This window comes from Andrena cerasifolii, chromosome 11 (assembly GCF_050908995.1).
Source record: "Andrena cerasifolii isolate SP2316 chromosome 11, iyAndCera1_principal, whole genome shotgun sequence".
Classification (NCBI taxonomy): Eukaryota; Metazoa; Arthropoda; class Insecta; order Hymenoptera; family Andrenidae; genus Andrena; species Andrena cerasifolii.
The window spans coordinates 12,813,316-12,832,387 of record NC_135128.1 but is presented as its reverse complement, the minus strand read 5'-3'; the positions used below and the strand labels follow the sequence as shown (position 1 = coordinate 12,832,387).

The window sequence follows — 19,072 nt, the reverse complement described above, 5'->3', positions numbered from 1 at the left end:
CTGTCGCCTCTACGTCTTACTACTGCTGTTCACACTCTAAATATGTGATCGAAGTTAATTGAAGGTTATGGTTCGTGTTTTATATTACACCTCTAATGTTATATTTTTCACATTACATACGTGAAAAATATCTCTTTCGCGTATTTGCAAAAAACTTTACCACTTTAATTGTTCAAACATTGAAATATTGAATATTTCTATTTACTACATTTGCGACAATTGACACGTATGAAATGGGCTTAAAAACGACATATACTTGCACACCCTTATATTATATTCAGTGAACATACTCTAGTGCTTTTATTGAATTCCAATGAGGAATTGACGTAAATATAATTTTTATACACTAATTATAAACTATCTGGACCTACATATACAAGCACACACGCGCACACATCGTGTACTTGTATTTGAATTTTTCTTACTCATTGCCCAATAGCTGAATACATATGTATGTCGTCTAGTTTTTCAATCGAGCGAGAAGGTACCGTGCGAACAATAAGTCGCGAATTAATCGTTCCGAATCGTTCGAATTATACATAGTACATTTGTTGCTGTTGTATCTCGGCTCGCCGAGGCATACTGAAAATATTCGACACAGAACAGCGAGTTAAAAGGTATTCGAGTTAAAAGTCTTTGGCAAAGATTTACATATTTCCTGTCTGCTGTGTAGATCGTAGATCGTAGGCAGTCAGTTGCCGACAGTGCAGTTTGGCGGCAACGTTTCGTGAAGATAAATAATAGGCCAATGACGTCTGGAAAATGCTGATAATTCAGAGTTTAACGAATGATAATCCCTGGGTAAGGGTAAATAATGGGGATACGGGTAATACGTTTCGCTGCAAGGCCTCCATTGGTCGTCGTTGGAACCCACGTAACACCTGCAATGTATAACACAGACACTGTGATACACCGAATAGTGAATAGAAAGAATAGAATTATTGTTGTTACCGTACCAGGGATAGTGATATCCCTGCGAAAAGCCGCATCGATGATTAGGTTCGCAACAGTAGTCCCAGTTGGGTTCCATCCCAGCACCTTGTTCGTTTTCCTCGATTTCGCAGGACCAATAACCGGCGATCTCGTTTCGCTGACAGACAGAGCCGTTTTTACAAGGGTGGCCATTTACCGTATAACGCCGGAAAATAGAGAGGTCCCTCGCTAGTGAAAGTAACACGGGATACGTAAAAGGTAAACTCTACGAACTCTCGCGTCTCGTTCGAGTGGCTTCTGATCTTTACTTACGGTGGGGGGTGCTGAATCTGTGCTCGAAACCATCGGAAACAAGCCGTGATCCAACGTCATAGTTGCACATCGCGTGATTACGTTTGTAATTACACTCGTGATTCTCATGTCCGAATACACTTCTCGTGGGAGGGACAGAGTGAAAAAATATCTGCTGAAATGTACCGGTTGCGGTATCCGGCACACCTTGTGCGGTGTTCATCTGGCTTGCTGGTGGAGAAAACGGTTCGCCGTGTTCCTCGGGCACCGCTGCTGCGGTACTAGGCGAATTAAGAGAATTTACAGTTAAACTGCAATAGGGGTCGAGGTCTTTCCACATGTACAATAGCACCTGATCATCGTCATAGGTGTAGTCGAGATTTGGTCTTAGATCTCGTACCGATATGATGCTCAGCAAACAATTGTCTCGTGTGTCAACAGTGTGAACCCTATGAAATATTAATTACTGATATTATTGAATTTTGATTCGGTCGGATTTACAAAAGTGCAGGGCTGACAGATGAAAGATAGATGCTCACATATAGTTAAAAGACATGCAGGGTATCGAACCGATATTCCTCATTGTTGAACATTTCTGGCAGCACTCCGATTTGGTGGCAGCTCGTGTCGAAGACACTATCGCATGGGGCATTAATTTGCATGCTCTGTGATACTGAGAGTAACAGATCTCGTCTACATCTGCCGGAGCGGATTGCTTGTCCTTGGGTTCCGCCGTTGTAGACGGCGGTAATTGTATGTCGGTAATTGGTAATGGTGAATTGGCGATGGTAATTGGTGGTTCGCAACCAGAGGGGAAACTGATTCTTTCGTACAATTCAGCACCATCCACGTCGGGCATATCGACAGGATTTATTCCTACTGAAGGCCAATCGCTCATCAAGCAATTCGGAGACGCACGTTCTTGAGCACGATCGCGATCTTCTGTTGCGTATTTAAAAGCAAAACTTCTGCAGAGAAATTCGTGCGACATCGTGCATGCGAACTGGCATCCCCCCAAGTCATCTACGAGCATTGATTTCTTTGTGATATCCGTCGGCATGCTGAATCCACTTCTGACTCTCAGGAAGCATTCTTCCGAGGAATATCGGTTCGTTGTTCCTTTCGAGCGACAAACCTTGGAATCGTGACTAATGATCCAACTGTCGTAATCACGATCTGGTTCGAGGTCCGTGTAAAAATTTAAATTTTCATACGGAACATCACTCAGTAAACAATTGTCGGTGGGATTTGGTGTTACCAGGTTGTACCTACGCGCAACGGAAATAACTTATGCAAATTCTTGTCATCTTTAATAAGGAGTAGGGAACGGAACCCGTTCTTTTACTTCACTTACCTATAAGCAAAGCTTCCGCAAGGAAATGTGATTTCGTTGATGCAAAAGTCTTCGCATTGTCTTGAATCACGCGCCAGGCACGTTTTCCGTAAGACATTCCTACTTAATTTTGAACCCGCTGCCAGTCTAATCGAACATTTACTTGTCACTGGTAACCTTTTCTGTTCCCCGTAAGGGAATTCCTTTGTTTTTGGCATGTAATTATCATTATATCCGAATGCGATACCATAATCATCAAATTTCCTGTAAAATTCCTCGTCTTTTCGGGGTGTGAAAAATCCGCGCGGAAGCGATCGGTCGCCGAGCCGGGACTTGGATAGAGTCGAAGATCTTGTGCTTGAATGTTGTTCGTTGTAGTTGATGGAAGAATCGTGAAGAGGATTCATGTCGTCGTTAACCGTGCTGGAATAACGTGCCTCTGAACCCCTCCAATAATTGCCGTTCCAAGTAGGAGCATTCTGACGGGAAGCAAAGTCTGCAGAGTGCAAAATGTATCTTGTTTCTTTCCCCCCCACCCCCCCCCCCCTTCCAAAGGAAAGAAAAAATGCAACAGCGAGAGTTTTCATCGTAATAAATATAATCAGAAGCCGAAATGTACAAATTCGGGAATGACAGAGCAAAGAGGATAGCTAAGACTACAGATGACAACTAACGAGACGCGATCATGATTTTTTAAGTAAATAGTATCTGTAATCTGTATCACGTTACGATAGTCGTAAATACCTACACATATCTGCATATGTATGCATTTACCTATCTTTTGACGCGTACCCGATGGGATACTACACAGTACCTAGAAATTCGTATATACGTGCACTTACCCCGACGATCTTCTTGTGGAAATTGCTGGTTGGATCGTACACGGTCGCCTGTAAAGCTCCGAATGAATTCACCATCTGTTGGAAAGAGTTCTCGATAAAACGACAGATCTGTGGATAGTATTGTTGGTTGACCAGAAAAAAAGGTGGTCGCTCGCGATCCTACCTTCGCGATCTAACGGAGACCATGTATCTTGTGAATTTTGTCCGTAAACTGTAACACGATCCATCCAGCGCACTGTACCACCAGGTCGCACGGACGGAAGACAAGTTGGATCCTTTTCATAGTAATCGTATCGGGAATCGATTAAGAAATCTCTATCACCGTTCATGCGAAAGTATGGTGTTGATGTGAGTTCGCATGTATCATTCGAACCGTTCGTTCCGCGCCTTTCAATTCCAAATCATTATTTTTACATTTACATATATTTAAACAATTCTACTCGGTTCTTGGAGCAGATAACTAGTGTTATCAACCCCCCACTTTTGTGCAGCAGATTCCACTATTTTTTCTTATATAAAATGGCCCCCTGATTCTGAAAATAAGGTAAAAAAAAAGTTTCTACGGACACGTTTTCGAAGATATTGACAGGTGAACTTTATACCTGGCTGTCAAAAAGATGGTCCCACTTAATCAAATTAAATCGATAGAAGTATGTGAAAAAACTCATTTTTCTCGACCGAAATTGCGAGAAAGTAAAATGAAAAAAAACCCACAAAAATCGGGAAAAAATGAAATTTTAGCGTTTTCACGCAATTGTCTCTAGCTCCGGTGTTTATCCGTAGATTTTCTTCCGAAGCACCTTGTTTTCTATGTAAAAGTGCAGGCTCAACGTAAGAAATGAGAAATTGGGTGAATTGTCGATTTCAATTTCGGTTTAAAAAAAAAAAAGACTTTCACATATTTCTATCGATCGCACCCGAACCACTGAACCGATTTGAAAATTTTGTCAGGTACATTTGTTAGCGATTGAATTCGATATAATGTTGGACCATCTTTTTGACAGACGGGAAAACGTGTGCGCAGCAACGTTTTTGGACCTTATTTTCGGAATGAACGGGCCATTTTACATAAGAAAAAGATACTGGTTTAATAAACGATCGTTGAAGCGAGGTAAAGGTTTTTCACGAGAGATTGATAGCATATCGATGGAAATCTTTACTTCGCGTACCTGTGATTGAAACCTTTGCAAGCGAAAGCTTTTTCGTGATCGCATGCACGGCGGCACTCTTGTACATTCTCACAAGTTAACACCCTTTCGACGAGCAGTTCCACCATCTTCTTACCGGGTTGCAGCTTTCGATGACAAATCGTGACTAAATATTTAATGGTAGTATAAAAATATCACAGTAGGTACGTATAGGTATTAGGTATGCTATTACGACCACAAGGATCGAGGATCGCAAAGCACGCGGGTTTCATGGATAAAGATAGAAATTTCCAACCCTTGTTTGTTACACTTACGTGGAAACTTGTTGTTGGTAAATTTTTGCGATATCGTCGTTGAACTTTGAATTGTATGGAAAAAAATAAGAAAGAACGCGAAAGACCGGAAGCCTGATTCCGTGAACATTTTCACTGATTCGTAGATATATGTAGGTTGTACCTAATTATGTTGAATCGGCAAGTCAAACGACGGAGCACTTTTCTCGTTGGTTAAAATAACTAAATCTGTTGGCCCGATCATCTACCATGATGTAGTTAGTAGTAGGCGAAGATGGTAAGCTTTCATAAACATAATTCTTTCCGATTTAGATGTTTTCCTATAACTGAGCTAGTCGGATTTCCGTCGGGTTTATTAATATACATATTTCGCGTATTGATACAGGCAGATGTAGGTAGATAGACTACACACTCTTGGAAGAATGTCGAACGCGTGTAGGTATACAAGATGGAATTATATGCGAGGTTCGCAAAAAGTAATGGTGAAATTGCAGTATCGCGTGCAGGTTTTATAGAAAAGTGAACGTTTCTGCGGGGATAGTGGGGGAGGAATAATTGTTCGGAGGTATATGTATGTTGAAGAAGGGATACCTCATCGCTGGAGTTTGTACATGATCGTTAATGTCTCGATATAAGCTCTTTAACACGTATACATAACGCTAAACGGGAACATTTATTCGTGTATTGGCTGCTATCAGTGTTTCAAATAAGCTGCTGTCCTTTCATTTTCATATTTCTTACCTTACCCGCTTACCGTATTAGTATTATACTACGTGTAATATGTACCGGTGCCTATGACCTATTAGGTATGTAGTGTACGTACATATGTACATACTTACATATCTATATGCATACCATACTGAATAAGTACTTGTGGCCTATAATATGTCGCTTGCTTTTTCTTCGTCTGTTACAGCCTCACAGCCCTATTATTCGCGTAACAAAATGGTGTCACTTTATAGCTGTACGAGTCTCGCCGTTCGCGTCCTTGGATAATGGATGTTCATCAGGGACAGCAACATGCAATTATTTCAGCTAGCCTATCCTTCGTGACCACGGTACGATTTGAAAAGATTAATCACTTATTCTCTATGATTTATCCTGAATGAACAATCGGTTTTGAAGGAATGCCGAATCCTTATTAAAATCCACCAATAAAACAATAATCTCCGAGGAAATTAAATACGATTACTCGTATACGCAGGTATAAATGTATTTGTATAGATACGAATCGCTTCAATGATTATTCATCCATTCACCGACTCTCCGTTTTTTATACCTATTATAGATTTCTTCTTTCCACTGTGATATTCATGTCCATTCTCCGTTCACACATTCATATATGCATGAAATCTGGTAACTCACCGAAAGGGCTGCTTGATGCTGGTTTTTGGTTTCTATTCGCGAGAATATCCAAGACTCTATGGTTGTCGTCACCGGAAGGAAAATGTCCGTCATGATTGTTGAAGAGATCGTAGATACCGACAAGCCCATAGCTCGCCGTGTAGTTTTTGCCTCTTAAAATTTCAAAAGTACATTTTCCTACATGGTTGCTTCAAACGTTTGCAAACAGAAGAAGAGCAGGCAAATGGAGAACAAACATAAATGAAAGTAGAGGGACGAGAAGGAGAGTAAGATGATGTAAGAATATGCAATTTCAGAATGATGCTGATAAGGGGGAAGAAATTATCGAGTTACTGGTATGTAGTAGGTGGTAGTAGGTACGTAGATAATTGTGTGTGCAACGGCTAAGATCGGTATCAGCGCCGTGGAGAGCATAGCGTATGTATACCTACGAGATAGCATCTGACATACTGACTTTGAATAAGAATTGCTGTAAATGTTTGTAACAGTCCCTTCTTTATTTGGTGTCCTGATTTTCATTAAGCGAGTTCCGTTGCCTAGAGTAAAGTCTCGATAGAGACGATCTACGTTACACCAAGGTGAACCCCGTCGTGTTTTCACGTAGACGTCATAATCAGTATGGGTTTCTAAATCTTGGAGCGTTGGTATCCGAGTGCTGATCGCACAAGTACCATTACCACTTGAATCAACGCTAACGGAACATGAAAATAGGCAGAAAAATAATATCCTGGATGTATGTGTGTGCATATTCTTGTCGACAGCTTTTCTTACCCAAATGTAAATGAATTGCAAGTATTTCCGTTTTTCGAACATTGGCGTTCGCACTCTGTTAAACTGGCAACCGCGATTCGCGATACGATGTTCACGTCGGACAATTTCGAACCAATTGATATCCTTGTATAACAATCTAAGAAAAACGTGAAACACTTGATGTTACATACTTTTACACAACAACTCACACCCCTGTGTGCGGGTATGCGCGTAGGTAATAAATTTTGCCTTCAAACGTGTTTTGTCCATGATATATTACCATTTGCAGTAATCACTATGCGATTGTCGATGGTAAGACACTGTAATCGCGAGCATTGCTGAAGAATGTTAAAGATATAAAACACGATTGGCAAAGATAGAGAACACCTCTGTCCAATCATCTTATTGTTAGAGTCACGAATCTGATCATCGATCGTGCCTTGATTACGAAACCGAGTTGTTATTATCTATTTAAACTATCCACCGATCTTTCAGTGTAATAATCGATAACCGAGGCGTATACAATATACATACATATATGCATACGCGTGTTCTATACAGGATGTATGTATGTATGTACGTATGTACTCCGATACGGACAAATTCGCTTTTCTCCACGAGGTTTCTGCGAATGTTCAACGACCTGATCCTGACCAAGGATGCCGGCCAACTGTGCACTGTGCAGTGACTCTGTTATACAAAACGTAAAGAGAGCTCTCCAAAGTCAGCATCATGGTAGTCTCGTTTCTTTGTTGTTGCCTCTCCTTCCTCCGTATCTATATAAATGTAGGTACATGTATTCGTAAACTGGGTACGTAATTATGTAGGTATGTATGTACAGCACGGTGTTCAAATAGCGCGTGCCTTTCTTCTTGCACGCATCCAATCCAAAGTTGCACTCGCAATCTCATTTCTTCCGTGGCAACTGGTCGTGCAGAGTGAACGAGCTTAATTAACTTACTCGCGCAACGCAACGTTACGAACAGAAGGCCTAAGATTTTACGTAACTGCGACTAGATGATCTCGCAATGTAGGCGTAACTGGGTAGACAAATAGATGGGATCGTACGATTTCAAGACGGGTCAACGTGGCGGCTCAATCTTCTCCACTGCGAGAAATCAAGAAATATACAATATGTACATATATGTATACTCATACATATGTATGTACATTAGGGTGGGCTTACTTTTCAACCATCAGATTTTTTTGGTCTCGCCCCCCAGAATTATGTACACTTGTTGGGAAAATGATCTGGAAAAATTTCAGGCCGATTGGACCACGGGAAAACGAAGCGCATCGAATTTGAAAATTTTTAATTTTTTCAAACTTGACATATACATTATGATATATTGTTGAATTTGTATTTTTTTTTCTTTAAGAATACATACACGGCATATATGATTGTTAACAAAAAAACATCTGTGACCTTGAAAAAAATTTCTCTAACATTATATTCGCCCTCTTTATATACTATAACTATTGTCTGAAGAGTTTTTTCATATATCTAGGCCGCGGAGCCCGGTGTTAAGGAGGCATAGTAGATACTTTCTTTTCCCGAAAATTAAGCATTCTTTATGATTTTTTTTCTATACGAAAATGAAAACCTAGAAAGATGGGGTTCGTTGCAAATGAAAGATCACTGTTTGAAAGTATTAAAAGAATTTTATTTAAAAAAAAAAGCAGCTGGAGCGGAGGTGGAGCAAGTATTTCGATGTCGGAGCGGAGCAAATAAAAAGTTGGTCTGCCCCAGTCCCCTGGTCCTAGTGACTATTTTCAAAAAAAAAAAAAAAAAAAAAATTATAAAATCAGAATCTAAATTTTGGGCGAAGCCGAGTAGTAAAGCTATTTAGTAGTATTATAGATATACTCTGTCGTCAATGTCAGTTACCGCACTACCGGCTGCGATCGGAATTTCATTTTTAATAACCTTGCGTGATTATTTTACTTGGCGTGACCTTCGGGGAAACGCATTACATAAACTGTCATTTCTTTGAACTGCCATAGACCCGGGTAAGAGTAAGCGAGTACTGCGAAGGAATGCTTACGTAACCAAGGCGAGATAAGTGAAATATAAACAAAGCTGGCTCGCGTCACGCTTCGTAAGGTCTGGCCCAAAGAGAGAATGACTCACCTCAACGAATATCATTCTATACTTATTGTTAGTGTATACATATATACATACTTGAGAGGCCTAGAATTTTTCTAGGTGTAATCCTGAAAGCACTTTCTTTCCGGTAACGACTGACTTGGTATTTTTTATACCAGAGCGACGCATACATACCATACATATACATATCTACCAAGCAGCATCTCGAATGTAGGTATATTACTAGGTAATTGAAAGAAACGTATTATAGGATACAGAATCATTCTCACGATCAGAATTGTTGTATTAGAATACGCGTATGTCCATATGTATGTAATTGTATCTAATCACGAGTAGGTATCGGAGGTTTCCCACTTTTATTAAAAACAAAAACACATGGAAAACATGATATATGATTGCAACAATGTTTATACTTTTATCACAAATTTATGGAAAACATTATGAACGTTATGAATTATAAATTCTTAACAAAACGTCCATTCGCCGGTTACGAAAGTGACAGTATGCACGTGTAGGTGCATATAGGCGTAGTTATGCATGGTTTTGTAAATAAAAAATAGAAATGGGGGTAGTTGTCGTGGGTGAAAAAGAGGGCAACGACTAGCAGCATCTGTGTGGTTTCTCGTATATTCCATGAGCAATACTGAGGTTCTGAGGGTTTTCCTCGAGAGAAGGTGTAAGCGACACATCTGTACTACTCCAATCAGAGTTTGTCGATTCGTATACCGTGATAGACGATGATTCGTGTTCGGTTGAAGATAGTTTGAGCAAACCGATGCCAATGGCCAAAAAAACATTTTCGATCCCATTGTTCTGAAGCGCTGATGTTTCGTAATAGCTTGCACCGATTTTCGTCGCGTAAACTCTACCTTCCTCGACGTCAACTTGCCGTTCATTCCTCAGATCCGATTTATTTCCGATTACAACCAATATCATTGCCTGTTCGACGTTTCTTCGAAGTTCTGTTACCCACCCTTTCATTGCTGCGAACGTGTTGTATTTAGTTAAATCGAACACCAACATAGCCGCACTAGCGTTGCGATAATACATTGGTGCCATCGACTTGAATCTTTCCTGCCCGGCCGTGTCCCAGACCTGTACCGAACAAAATCACTACATACATATACATACGTATGCTAATTATGCTATGCTCCATCTTGTCGATCTCTCACCGTCGAAAACGTTAACAATTTCAAATTTCCCCTTAAGAAACTTACCAGTGAGAAACTCGATCGTTACAAGTTGAGATCTGTTTAAAGTTTAAGGTAGTGTGCTTTTAGCTATACATACCAATTAACTTTGTAATGAATTATAATAACGAAACGAGTTTCACGCATGCATTGGAGTAAATTAGGAGGTATACTTATATTTGGGAAAAAGCAGAGATCTTTTTAGCATTATCTTTATACCTGCAGCATTACTCTTGCATTCTCCACATTCAATTTGCACGTGAAGAAAGACGCAGCTATCGTAGGATTCACATGTTGTTTGAACGCTTTTTCGATGTAACTTATTATCATGCTCGTTTTTCCAACGCCTGAAAAATTAGTAGATGGTGCATTCTATTGTTGCGAGGAACTTTATCTGTCCAAAGAAAAGAAAGATTGATGTTTCTAAGTACGTAAAAGAGGAAAGACAACGATTCGCGATTTGATACATGGTACATGTATGTGACATGCTAATATGTGGGCGCGCGCGCGCGCGTTTGTGTGTGTGTGTGTATAGCCAAGTGTATCAACCTATCTCGGCTGTGTAAGAAACGCGCCCAAGGGCCCATACAAATTAACGGACCTGTATACATACATGCATGCATGCACATACATATATCACTTAACACAACACATGCGTATTGAAAGCTAACCTAAATACACCTCTGTGTGCAGCAAGCGCCAGCGAAACTCCAAAAACTATAGAAATTCATGTAGGAACTTTAATAGAAACAATAATGAAACTGATAGTAACAAGAAGCCATTGTATCGCAGGTCTAATGGGAATAAAAAAGGATGAGCAGAGAATAAACAAATAAAGGTACATAATGGTTACTTGATGGTTACGAGGTTTTTCTCGAGACAAGACTTACCTTGGGAACCTAAAGCGACTACTTTTCCTTCTACCGTTTTCATCTTCGCGTCAAGGCCTAGCGCATAGTTTACCGAACAAGTTGAAATATGTTGCGATTCACTTCCTGCACGACTAATCTTTTAACGTTTCGCTCGGATATAATTTGATGCATGGCTATTCTTTGTGTTCTTTTGTGGACTACTTTGCCTGTCGACGATAATCTTTCCCGTGTGCTCCAATGTTAAAAACTCTTTACAGATGGCGCGGCGTAACGAAATATATACTCTTATTTTAACAACCCCGACAGGGTACGTTAGAGCTCTAATTCTAAGCGTAGAACAGCCCTTACATTTGACAATTTACATCTTAATTGTATGGGAGGGTATGGGAGCGTGTCCTCAGTCACACAAACAAAGTATAGAATAATAGATAGACCTTACGTCCAATGTAAATTTTTGTCAAACCGATCGGGGGCTCTGGAGTCTAAAGCTGTCTAATGTCTATATCTGAACTCTGAAGCCACCTTACCCCATGTTCGTGTCGCATGCAACGATATCGAGCCTGAGCGGAATTCGATCGCAATCCCACTAACGGTTAGAACTGAAACTTTGCTACGAAAGCACGCAAATGTGAATTGATCTGGATCCACAGAGTGAGAATGACCAAAAGTGTACATATGTATATGTACTAAAAAATGAGTAACATGTGTGGTGCTCATCCTACCGTATACATACGAGTTATTAGGGAAATTTGTATAAACAACATGACTTGCCAGTTGCCAGTTGCCAGTTGCCAGTTGCCAGTTACCAGTGACCCTAAAATAATCGGGACGTATCGTATTAAATATTTTTTTATAACAAGGTACATACATTGTACTTGTAAAATCGGTTTTTGTAACGCTTGAAACGAAATGCTTTGCAAAAACAATGGCATATTATACTAATCGTAAGATAGTACATATACATACGAGACGTGAAGCAGTCTTCTCTTTTTTGTCGTAGTCTACAATTTCTTGATTGACAACTGCTAAGGAATGCAATTGTATATTCCTTCTACTCACTTTCGATGGGAAGTAGTTAAGATTACCATCATTATTGTTCTTATTACTGTAATACTACTACCACTACTACTAATATTATTATTATTACCAGTACTATTATTACTACTGTCGTTATACTGTTGTTGCATCACTTATATTGGCGATTCGAAAGTACCGATGTTCTTTCACGAAAAGTTCTTTGAAAATTCAACGGAAACTCGGCAGCCACCTGCACTGTGGACGCTCTATGTATAGTGTGTCGTTGATCCTTATTGTATCATAGCTGCATTAACATTGAGGCTTCTTCTTTCTTGTGGCGTCGCGTCGTCAATTGTTGTTTAACTCATAACCTTGTCAATCCAGGGTACGAATTTCTGAATATTCGTATATACACCGGGCAAATGTTCCCGCCCACATCCGATACCCCAGGACACAAGGCCGATTAATACGTGTCTTCCCTCAACGGACATGGTTAAGGGGCCGCCGGAGTCTCCCTGTCCCGAAACAAATATGTACATTCTCAAATTGCATCATTCATAGAATTGGAAACAGTAGTTGCTACAATATTGTTTGCAAGTTTCATGCACGCTCGACGCGCGTTGGATGTGGCGAATTTACCTGACACGAATCTCGTCCACCCTCCTTATAACCGGCGCATAAAAAGACATCATGAATAGTCTCTCGTCTGCCGGCCGCTCTAAACCATCTTTGGCATCTTTCGTTAGGAATTACCTGAAAACCCGATGACTTGTTACGTTTTCTACTTACGTTGGTACATAGATACGTATCTAAAGGATCGATGACAAGGAAGCAAACGTGACACATATGACAACGCGCGCGCGCGCGCGCGTGTGTGTGTACGTACTTCGACGTCGACTTCTTGAAGAACCGACGGTGCCGATGTTTGTCCATGCCTGGTCCTGCCCCAGCCGGCAACCGTCGCTGCGCGTCCAGATATTTTTAGACTTTTCGCTGGTAAACAAACAGGGACGATATGCTGCTTGAACGCTACTATTCTCGATAATTTTACCAAGGCCACGTCATTTCGAAAATCGGTCGGTGAATATTGCGGGTGAACCTGAAATTTTTAACAACAATGGTAAATTCAAATATAACTTTTCACCTGTTGAGGGATTGTTTCAAGTAAGTTTAAATTTAAAAGCGTCTACTGTGAGCGGCGTATCTCGAGTAGTAGGTACGTACATACCTACACACGTAACGTGCCCCCTGTGCAATACCTATCACTTACCTCTTTTCTCTCGATATTAAATTCTTCGTGTAGCAATCGTTCGGCCGCGTCCCTTACATCCCATTCACCCAGGCGCACTTTCAGGTTGCCGTTCGGTGTCCTAGACGAAAGAAACATTTTTTATGGTTATAAAATATCAACAAGTTTGATCCGTTGAAATTGATTCGTGACCGATCTAGCCCCAACTACTAACGTCGCGACGCAATGGGCCGCAGTAACTACCCATCTGTTGTTCAGCAAAGCACCGCCACACGATAACTTCTTCGTAAGGAATCCCGACTTGATGATAGCAGCCTGAAAGTTGAAGTGAAGCGATGTAGAACACATTCTCGGAAAGACATACCGATCAAGGAGAAGTTTCGCGATTTAATCTTGGGACAAAATATCTGGAGCAACTTGAGCGTCTGCTCACCTGCCATGGGTGACTGCCGAAACTGGAACTGTGCCCACCTACGATTCTATTACTTCTCGTATAAAGTTCGCCGCAACCTGTAATATAACATTAGAAACAGATGATTTATAGAAAGAATACTGTTGCAATGTTCGTTGTATTCGTTTTTTCGTTCGTGGTTTGAGAACTACGAGCTGTCTAAAGTAGGTACGGTATTATAGTGTGTACGGATGAAACGTGCTTCTAATCAGAAGGAACGGGACACAAGCATTAACTTTTCATCTTAAGATAAAGCGACGCATGTAAGTAGGTATGTATGTAGCAACGTGGTAGATATTAGACATCTCCATCACGGAGATGAATTTCTCCGATAGGTCCACCTCTTCTTCCTTGTTAGCATTACATCTCCCCACTTTTTCATCGTATCCTCCGTTCCCTTTCATTCGTTCGTCTCTTTTCCGACCTTTTTCTTTTCTATCCCTCGCACCTCTCTCCCTTTCCCATTGCGTGCAACATGACAAGAACGAGAAACGTCAAGAGATATGCAGGTGAGAAACTATGCATTACAAGCAACAGTTAACATAGAAATCGGAATAGGCAAGTATTTGTGCAAAACTTGTCTGTGCAGCTTCATGCGGATTACCACGATAGTTGGAATAATCCACGGAGTTTAAGGCATCCTCGTTTGATGTGTGCACTGTCGAAACATCAGGATAAGCGGTCTGATATTCGTCCTGAGGGTAATCAAGTTGGAGAGGATGGTACGCGGGCCGATCGTAATCCCACGTCTGTGATGATTCGTAAACGGTCGTTGGCTTGTTCGCGATGTCTGCTGCGTACAGGTAGCTTGGCCGATGCTCGTTCTGACCAACGTACGTTGGTTTGCTCGGCCGTATCGCATTGTCGTAGATTTGAACGTCATCATCCACGTACGGATGTTGATTTCCCAAGTTTAGCGAAAGCGCTACGTTTAAACAACCTCAATTTTACCTTTTCTACGTTGCTAATCAGGATCTCTGCTCGTCCACACACACAAAATCTCTCTCTCTCTCTCTCTCTCTCTCTCTCTCTCTCTCTCTCCCTCCCTCACCCTCTCCCTCTCCCTCTCCCGTTCCCCTTCCAACCTCCTATTCAACCCGAGTCTCGTATTCTTTTCATATGTACTTATAAACGACTTGCAGAATGGAGCCATTGGTTTCTGCCAAGTGTATCGGGTTGTACAAACATACTATGTACCCCTACTTACACAAGTATGTTCCTATTTCTCGCGATACTAATATCAAGTTTGCTTCATCGAGGATGTTTACATTGTACATACGCGATTATTGAGCGATGCGAGTTGAAGAAAGGCCTACAAGTATCGAATCGAATATCGAGGCAAATGTGATATGATACAATGAAAACTCACTGGCATTTTGTAGCAGTCCTGCTGTCGGTCGTGGTATTTTTTCGGGAATGTCATCATCGTCGATGCAGCAACTCCAAATCAAACCCCCGGAACAAAGATCGACTGGGCGACCGCCACCGAGTACACAACTGATGCTAAGACCGCAATCAAACGTCGCTCCTTTGTACGTACATGTTTGTGGTATCACTGAAACACAATGAGCATCTGTAGTGATTCCGATGTCATGGAAATTTTATTAATTAAATATTATACACATAGGTACAGATACATAAGTACAGATTATTACACGTGCCATGTATGTATGTTCTGCCATGTCCGGTCATACACTGGTGTCGTATCCTGTCGTATTTTGTCTAGCCTAGCCTAGCCTAGTCGCGTGATATCGTCATGCAGCACCGCGTTACTTTCTTTCGGTCTGTTTGTTCAGATAACTACTCCGACTGCTTTCGTTTTGTACCATGGTTTCATAAGTGAAATCGCGAAGAATACAACACATAAGGACGAGATCGAGAAGGAAAGTGAAACCTAATATACAGTTGCAAATTTGGAAAAGTACCAAGGCACATCTTAGAGCGAGCGATTCATCGTTCCGCGTCAGATATCTATTATCTATCGCTCGCGTTACGCTAATTACTGAATTCTGAAAGTCAACAACTTCCGGTCTTATCGGTCTCCCGTGAAAGTTTATCTGACTTTTAGCAGTCAGGTTATTTCTGAATGACAATAGGTATATACTTATATAGGTATGTAAGTACATATAATGTATGTCGGGTGAAATGTTATTTGCGAAACGCGAAACATACTTCTGCCCAACATATCCATTATGCTAGTCTGTAGATCGTTGTTGTGACCCCGATGATCCCCGGTGTAATTTCGTTTTATTCTGAGAGCCTCCACAAGGAGTGTACCTTGCTGTTGGCTGTTAAGCTTTCGTCTTCTTCCCTGCCTATAACCAGTCATTACTAATTTCTCGAATTCACCTTTAAGCATTCTTTTCTTCAGCTGATCAAGAAAAGTTCGTACGTTAGTTTCTCCAGGAATGTCGCCGAAATATCTGTCGGCAAGGTTTCGTTCGTTCATTCCCGATTGTGTTTGCGGTACGTTCGCGTCATCGGAGATGAAATCGTAATCTCCCTGATTATTGTTACCGTCCTCGATTATAATATGTTTCTCGTCAATCTGTCCCTTGCGGCTTATATTTTCTGCAATTGCTCGACCTTTGTTCCGGACGAATGCTATCCGAGAGGTGACGTTTGGCGACGTTCCATCGTTGATGCGATTTCCATTCCGCGAATCCTTCCTTTTCGGCTCCAACAACTTTTCAGCAATATCAAAACGCGGCATTGGTTTGAATATGTTACCAACGGTTGGTTCATTGCCTGATCTCTCCGTTTCTTCCAAGTTTCTCACATTTGGTGTTTCATCGTGATTTGACTGTGAGTTTGTAAAACCTTGCTTTTCGAATCGGCCAAATTGACGAATGTTGGCAGAGAGTAATATTGACTTCTCCGATCTTTCGTTTTTCTCCGGCTGTTGCCGCTTAGAGAACCAACTGTGAAACGACGATAAGGATGAAGAAGGTAAAAGCGGACGATTATAGCTCACTGTATCGTAGTCACCATAATTTGACCCGTTAACAATCGTGATTAATAATAACACGTACACGAGGGCGATGACATTCATGATCTAATCTTCTTAATTTATTATTCCAACAAATTAGGTATATATAAAGCAACGAGCTGTCGTAATTTCTATCATAACTACCCGCTTAGCCTGTTTTTGGTTGGTAAAATTCTCGACCTCATCGAGAACCAAACTCTTTTGTTATCGCTGATAAGTGCACAAGTTGATGAAAATCCAAAAGAAATGTTGGGCGAATCGTGCTTTAGACATTTCCACTTGGATGGTTCCGGTACCAAGGTAACGCGTTCCGATTAACACTTTAATTTATCTTTTCTACAGCCGATTCGATTATAGAGTAAATCCTGTGCACGATATACTTGTGGATCGCGGGTTGTGTGCGGCTCGGTGGCGCGCGTAGTTGCCTTTACTGGCGATGGTCTTCGAAAACGTCTTTCACGTGGACTAACACGAATTGACATGTTTCACCGACTGCCGAGGCCTGATCGTCATCTAAAGAGGTGCTCGAAGCTTTCACCGACATCAGCTTTCCCAGCTGAACGTTGATGGGTCTTCTCTTTGTACATTGGCTCCCCACCTATTCTTTTCTTCACTCTCTTCTGCTTTTCCTTTGCCCCCTCTTTTTCTTTCTCTCGCTCCTCTACTGTTTGTTTCTCTTCTATCCGAATACCTAAACTTGTTGAAAAATCAAGGCTCCCCTCTTTTCCGAGTTGCTTCATCTTCATTTCTCCGATTATCTTGAAATACAGCCAAGACTGATTTTACTACCTATTTATGCGTGTAAATAGGCATTATTTAACAGTGTAATTATTGCCTCTCAATTCGCACTGCTGCGGACTACTCGTTACACGATTCAACGAATCCGTTAGACAAGCTATTCAAACCTTTGTACAGATTTTAGCAATCTTGAATAGATTGCTGAACAGGCGATAGACAAATTTACCATATGCATTTCTCCCTTTCAAGCAGGGGTTGTAGAGTACGTACTATTCAAGTTATTACTGTTATTAGGATTTATCGTACGATACTTACGGCCGAGTTCATCGAAAAACCTCATCTGTCTTTCCGAATCGATAGTATTTCCCATCGTGGCTTCCTTGTCTGCTACATCTAACAATAAAATCCAACCGCGTAACTACATTAGTAGGTAAATACTATGGCACATGTTTTTATGTAAGCAAAAACAAAAATAAAAAGATTATAGTTATAATAGATAGGTACGCAAGTACTTATGCACGTTTACAAAGAACTCGAACATTTTCACTCCTTAAGAGTAACGGACTCACCAGAATTCGCCAAGTACCGATCATTCTTCCTTGCGGCGGCGACTCGATAACCTAGTCCAATAAGCATCAAACCGAAAAGCAATCGTACAAGCGGGTTCATTTCCTTTCTGATTGCTAATCCACGCCGATCAACAATTTGGTTGCTGGCGTGCACCCTCTGTCGGTGTACTAATGGTAAGAGCGCGCTACATTTTCCATGGACCACCACCGTCGCTTTCAGTTTTCTTGGTGGTAGCGTTTTTCTGATCAATCTCTTCGTCTTTCGGTCTGTCGGAAATGTTAGCCTAACGATACTCATTGTCAGCAATGAATCGTCGAGCCTCGCATACCGTTTGGCGCATATCTATTGAAATAAAAGAACCGCGGACGAAAGTTCATAAGACGGTGCATCCTTCTTAAATTCACTTTTCTCCAATAAATTAGAACTGAGAATCTCTATGGAATTCCGATCAATCACATATTCCTTAAGGCGTACTTGTAATACATAAGTAATATGTATCCCAGTAGGAAGAATTTTATCCCCGAACTTCCTCCCCCGCGAATCGTTGTACCGTAAGAACTCGCGAAGCGTAGCGAAGGCATTCACACGTTGTAGCGCGGTCTGGTAGAAAAGTGGGTCGTGAAACCAGGTCACCGAGACAAGTAGCACGTTGTCTCTCCGTGTGGTTACCTCGTAACACGTTCCTGGCTTTCTTCGGTCGTCCCGTGAGCGCGCCGTCTACGCGCAGAACCGTACCATTACACCTTTGGTTATTAGTGAAAGTTAGCCGGTAACTTTCAACTTTGACAACAACCACTCAACTCGGCTCAGCTCAACCAAACACTTTGATAAGCAATGTCATCGGATTTCCTTCTATTTACCCGTTAAACTTAAATATCGTCCTCGATAGGGCAAGTGCAAGCACACGAATGTACAGGTGGTCGAACGTGTTCAC

General features: G+C 41.2%; 3 protein-coding genes across 8 annotated transcripts; all 3 read right to left on the bottom strand.

Moving 5' to 3' along the window:
• Positions 1-163: 163 nt before the first annotated feature.
• On the bottom strand, positions 164-9,667 carry LOC143374759 (uncharacterized). 3 transcript variants are annotated; one of them, XM_076823177.1, is made up of 12 exons: positions 7,236-9,667; positions 6,977-7,112; positions 6,660-6,896; positions 6,206-6,357; positions 4,569-4,713; positions 3,563-3,786; positions 3,400-3,474; positions 2,579-3,053; positions 1,764-2,492; positions 1,246-1,673; positions 952-1,161; positions 164-881 (listed from the first exon to the last, which is right to left on the bottom strand). In XM_076823177.1, exons 1-12 carry the CDS (start codon positions 7,354-7,356, stop codon positions 781-783), a joined length of 3,033 nt encoding a protein of 1,010 aa, XP_076679292.1. In that variant the 5' UTR covers positions 7,357-9,667; the 3' UTR covers positions 164-780. The 3 variants fall into 3 exon arrangements, with proteins under 3 accessions (XP_076679292.1, XP_076679290.1, XP_076679293.1); XM_076823175.1 differs by having other exon boundaries at positions 957-1,161; XM_076823178.1 differs by lacking the exons at positions 6,206-6,357; positions 6,660-6,896; positions 6,977-7,112; positions 7,236-9,667 and adding an exon at positions 4,862-6,161 and having other exon boundaries at positions 957-1,161.
• On the bottom strand, positions 9,663-11,185 carry LOC143374920 (ras-related protein RabJ). Its single transcript, XM_076823472.1, has 3 exons — positions 11,143-11,185; positions 10,472-10,599; positions 9,663-10,157 (listed from the first exon to the last, which is right to left on the bottom strand). The coding sequence occupies exons 1-3, from the start codon at positions 11,183-11,185 to the stop codon at positions 9,663-9,665; spliced, it is 666 nt and encodes a 221-aa protein (XP_076679587.1).
• Positions 10,018-18,529, bottom strand: LOC143374760 (serine proteinase stubble). Of its 4 annotated transcripts, none has more exons than XM_076823181.1 (10): positions 18,138-18,529; positions 17,884-17,961; positions 15,211-15,396; positions 13,824-13,900; positions 13,605-13,705; positions 13,412-13,511; positions 13,028-13,240; positions 12,781-12,894; positions 11,143-12,656; positions 10,018-10,157 (listed from the first exon to the last, which is right to left on the bottom strand). In XM_076823181.1, the coding sequence occupies exons 1-9, from the start codon at positions 18,433-18,435 to the stop codon at positions 12,501-12,503; spliced, it is 1,323 nt and encodes a 440-aa protein (XP_076679296.1). In that variant the 5' UTR covers positions 18,436-18,529; the 3' UTR covers positions 10,018-10,157; positions 11,143-12,500. The 4 variants fall into 4 exon arrangements, with proteins under 4 accessions (XP_076679296.1, XP_076679294.1, XP_076679295.1 ...); XM_076823179.1 differs by lacking the exons at positions 17,884-17,961; positions 18,138-18,529 and adding exons at positions 14,446-14,766; positions 16,014-17,512; XM_076823180.1 differs by lacking the exons at positions 17,884-17,961; positions 18,138-18,529 and adding an exon at positions 16,014-17,512.
• Between the last annotated feature and the right edge of the window lie 543 nt (positions 18,530-19,072).

What these genes read in the sequence shown, in the direction of transcription:
- LOC143374759 (XM_076823175.1), bottom strand. Translation starts at nt 7,356, where the DNA reads ATGATTGGACAGAGGTGTTCTCTATCTTTGCCAATCGTGTTTTATATC. An exon ending in TGCAATTCATTTACATTTGG is followed by an intron (nt 6,897 to 6,976) that starts GTAAGAAAAGCT and finishes ATGTTCCGTTAG; the next exon opens with CGTTGATTCAAGTGGTAATG. An exon ending in TGCAAAGGTTTCAATCACAG is followed by an intron (nt 3,787 to 4,568) that starts GTACGCGAAGTA and finishes TGGAATTGAAAG; the next exon opens with GCGCGGAACGAACGGTTCGA.
- LOC143374920 (XM_076823472.1), bottom strand. Translation starts at nt 11,185, where the DNA reads ATGAAAACGGTAGAAGGAAAAGTAGTCGCTTTAGGTTCCCAAG. An exon ending in AGTCGCTTTAGGTTCCCAAG is followed by an intron (nt 10,600 to 11,142) that starts GTAAGTCTTGTC and finishes CTAATTTTTCAG; the next exon opens with GCGTTGGAAAAACGAGCATG. An exon ending in ATGCAAGAGTAATGCTGCAG is followed by an intron (nt 10,158 to 10,471) that starts GTATAAAGATAA and finishes TGTTCGGTACAG; the next exon opens with GTCTGGGACACGGCCGGGCA.
- LOC143374760 (XM_076823179.1), bottom strand. Translation starts at nt 16,893, where the DNA reads ATGAATGTCATCGCCCTCGTGTACGTGTTATTATTAATCACGATTGTT. An exon ending in AGGACTGCTACAAAATGCCA is followed by an intron (nt 14,767 to 15,210) that starts GTGAGTTTTCAT and finishes GTTTAAACGTAG; the next exon opens with CGCTTTCGCTAAACTTGGGA. An exon ending in TTCAAGAAGTCGACGTCGAA is followed by an intron (nt 12,895 to 13,027) that starts GTACGTACACAC and finishes TCGGGTTTTCAG; the next exon opens with GTAATTCCTAACGAAAGATG.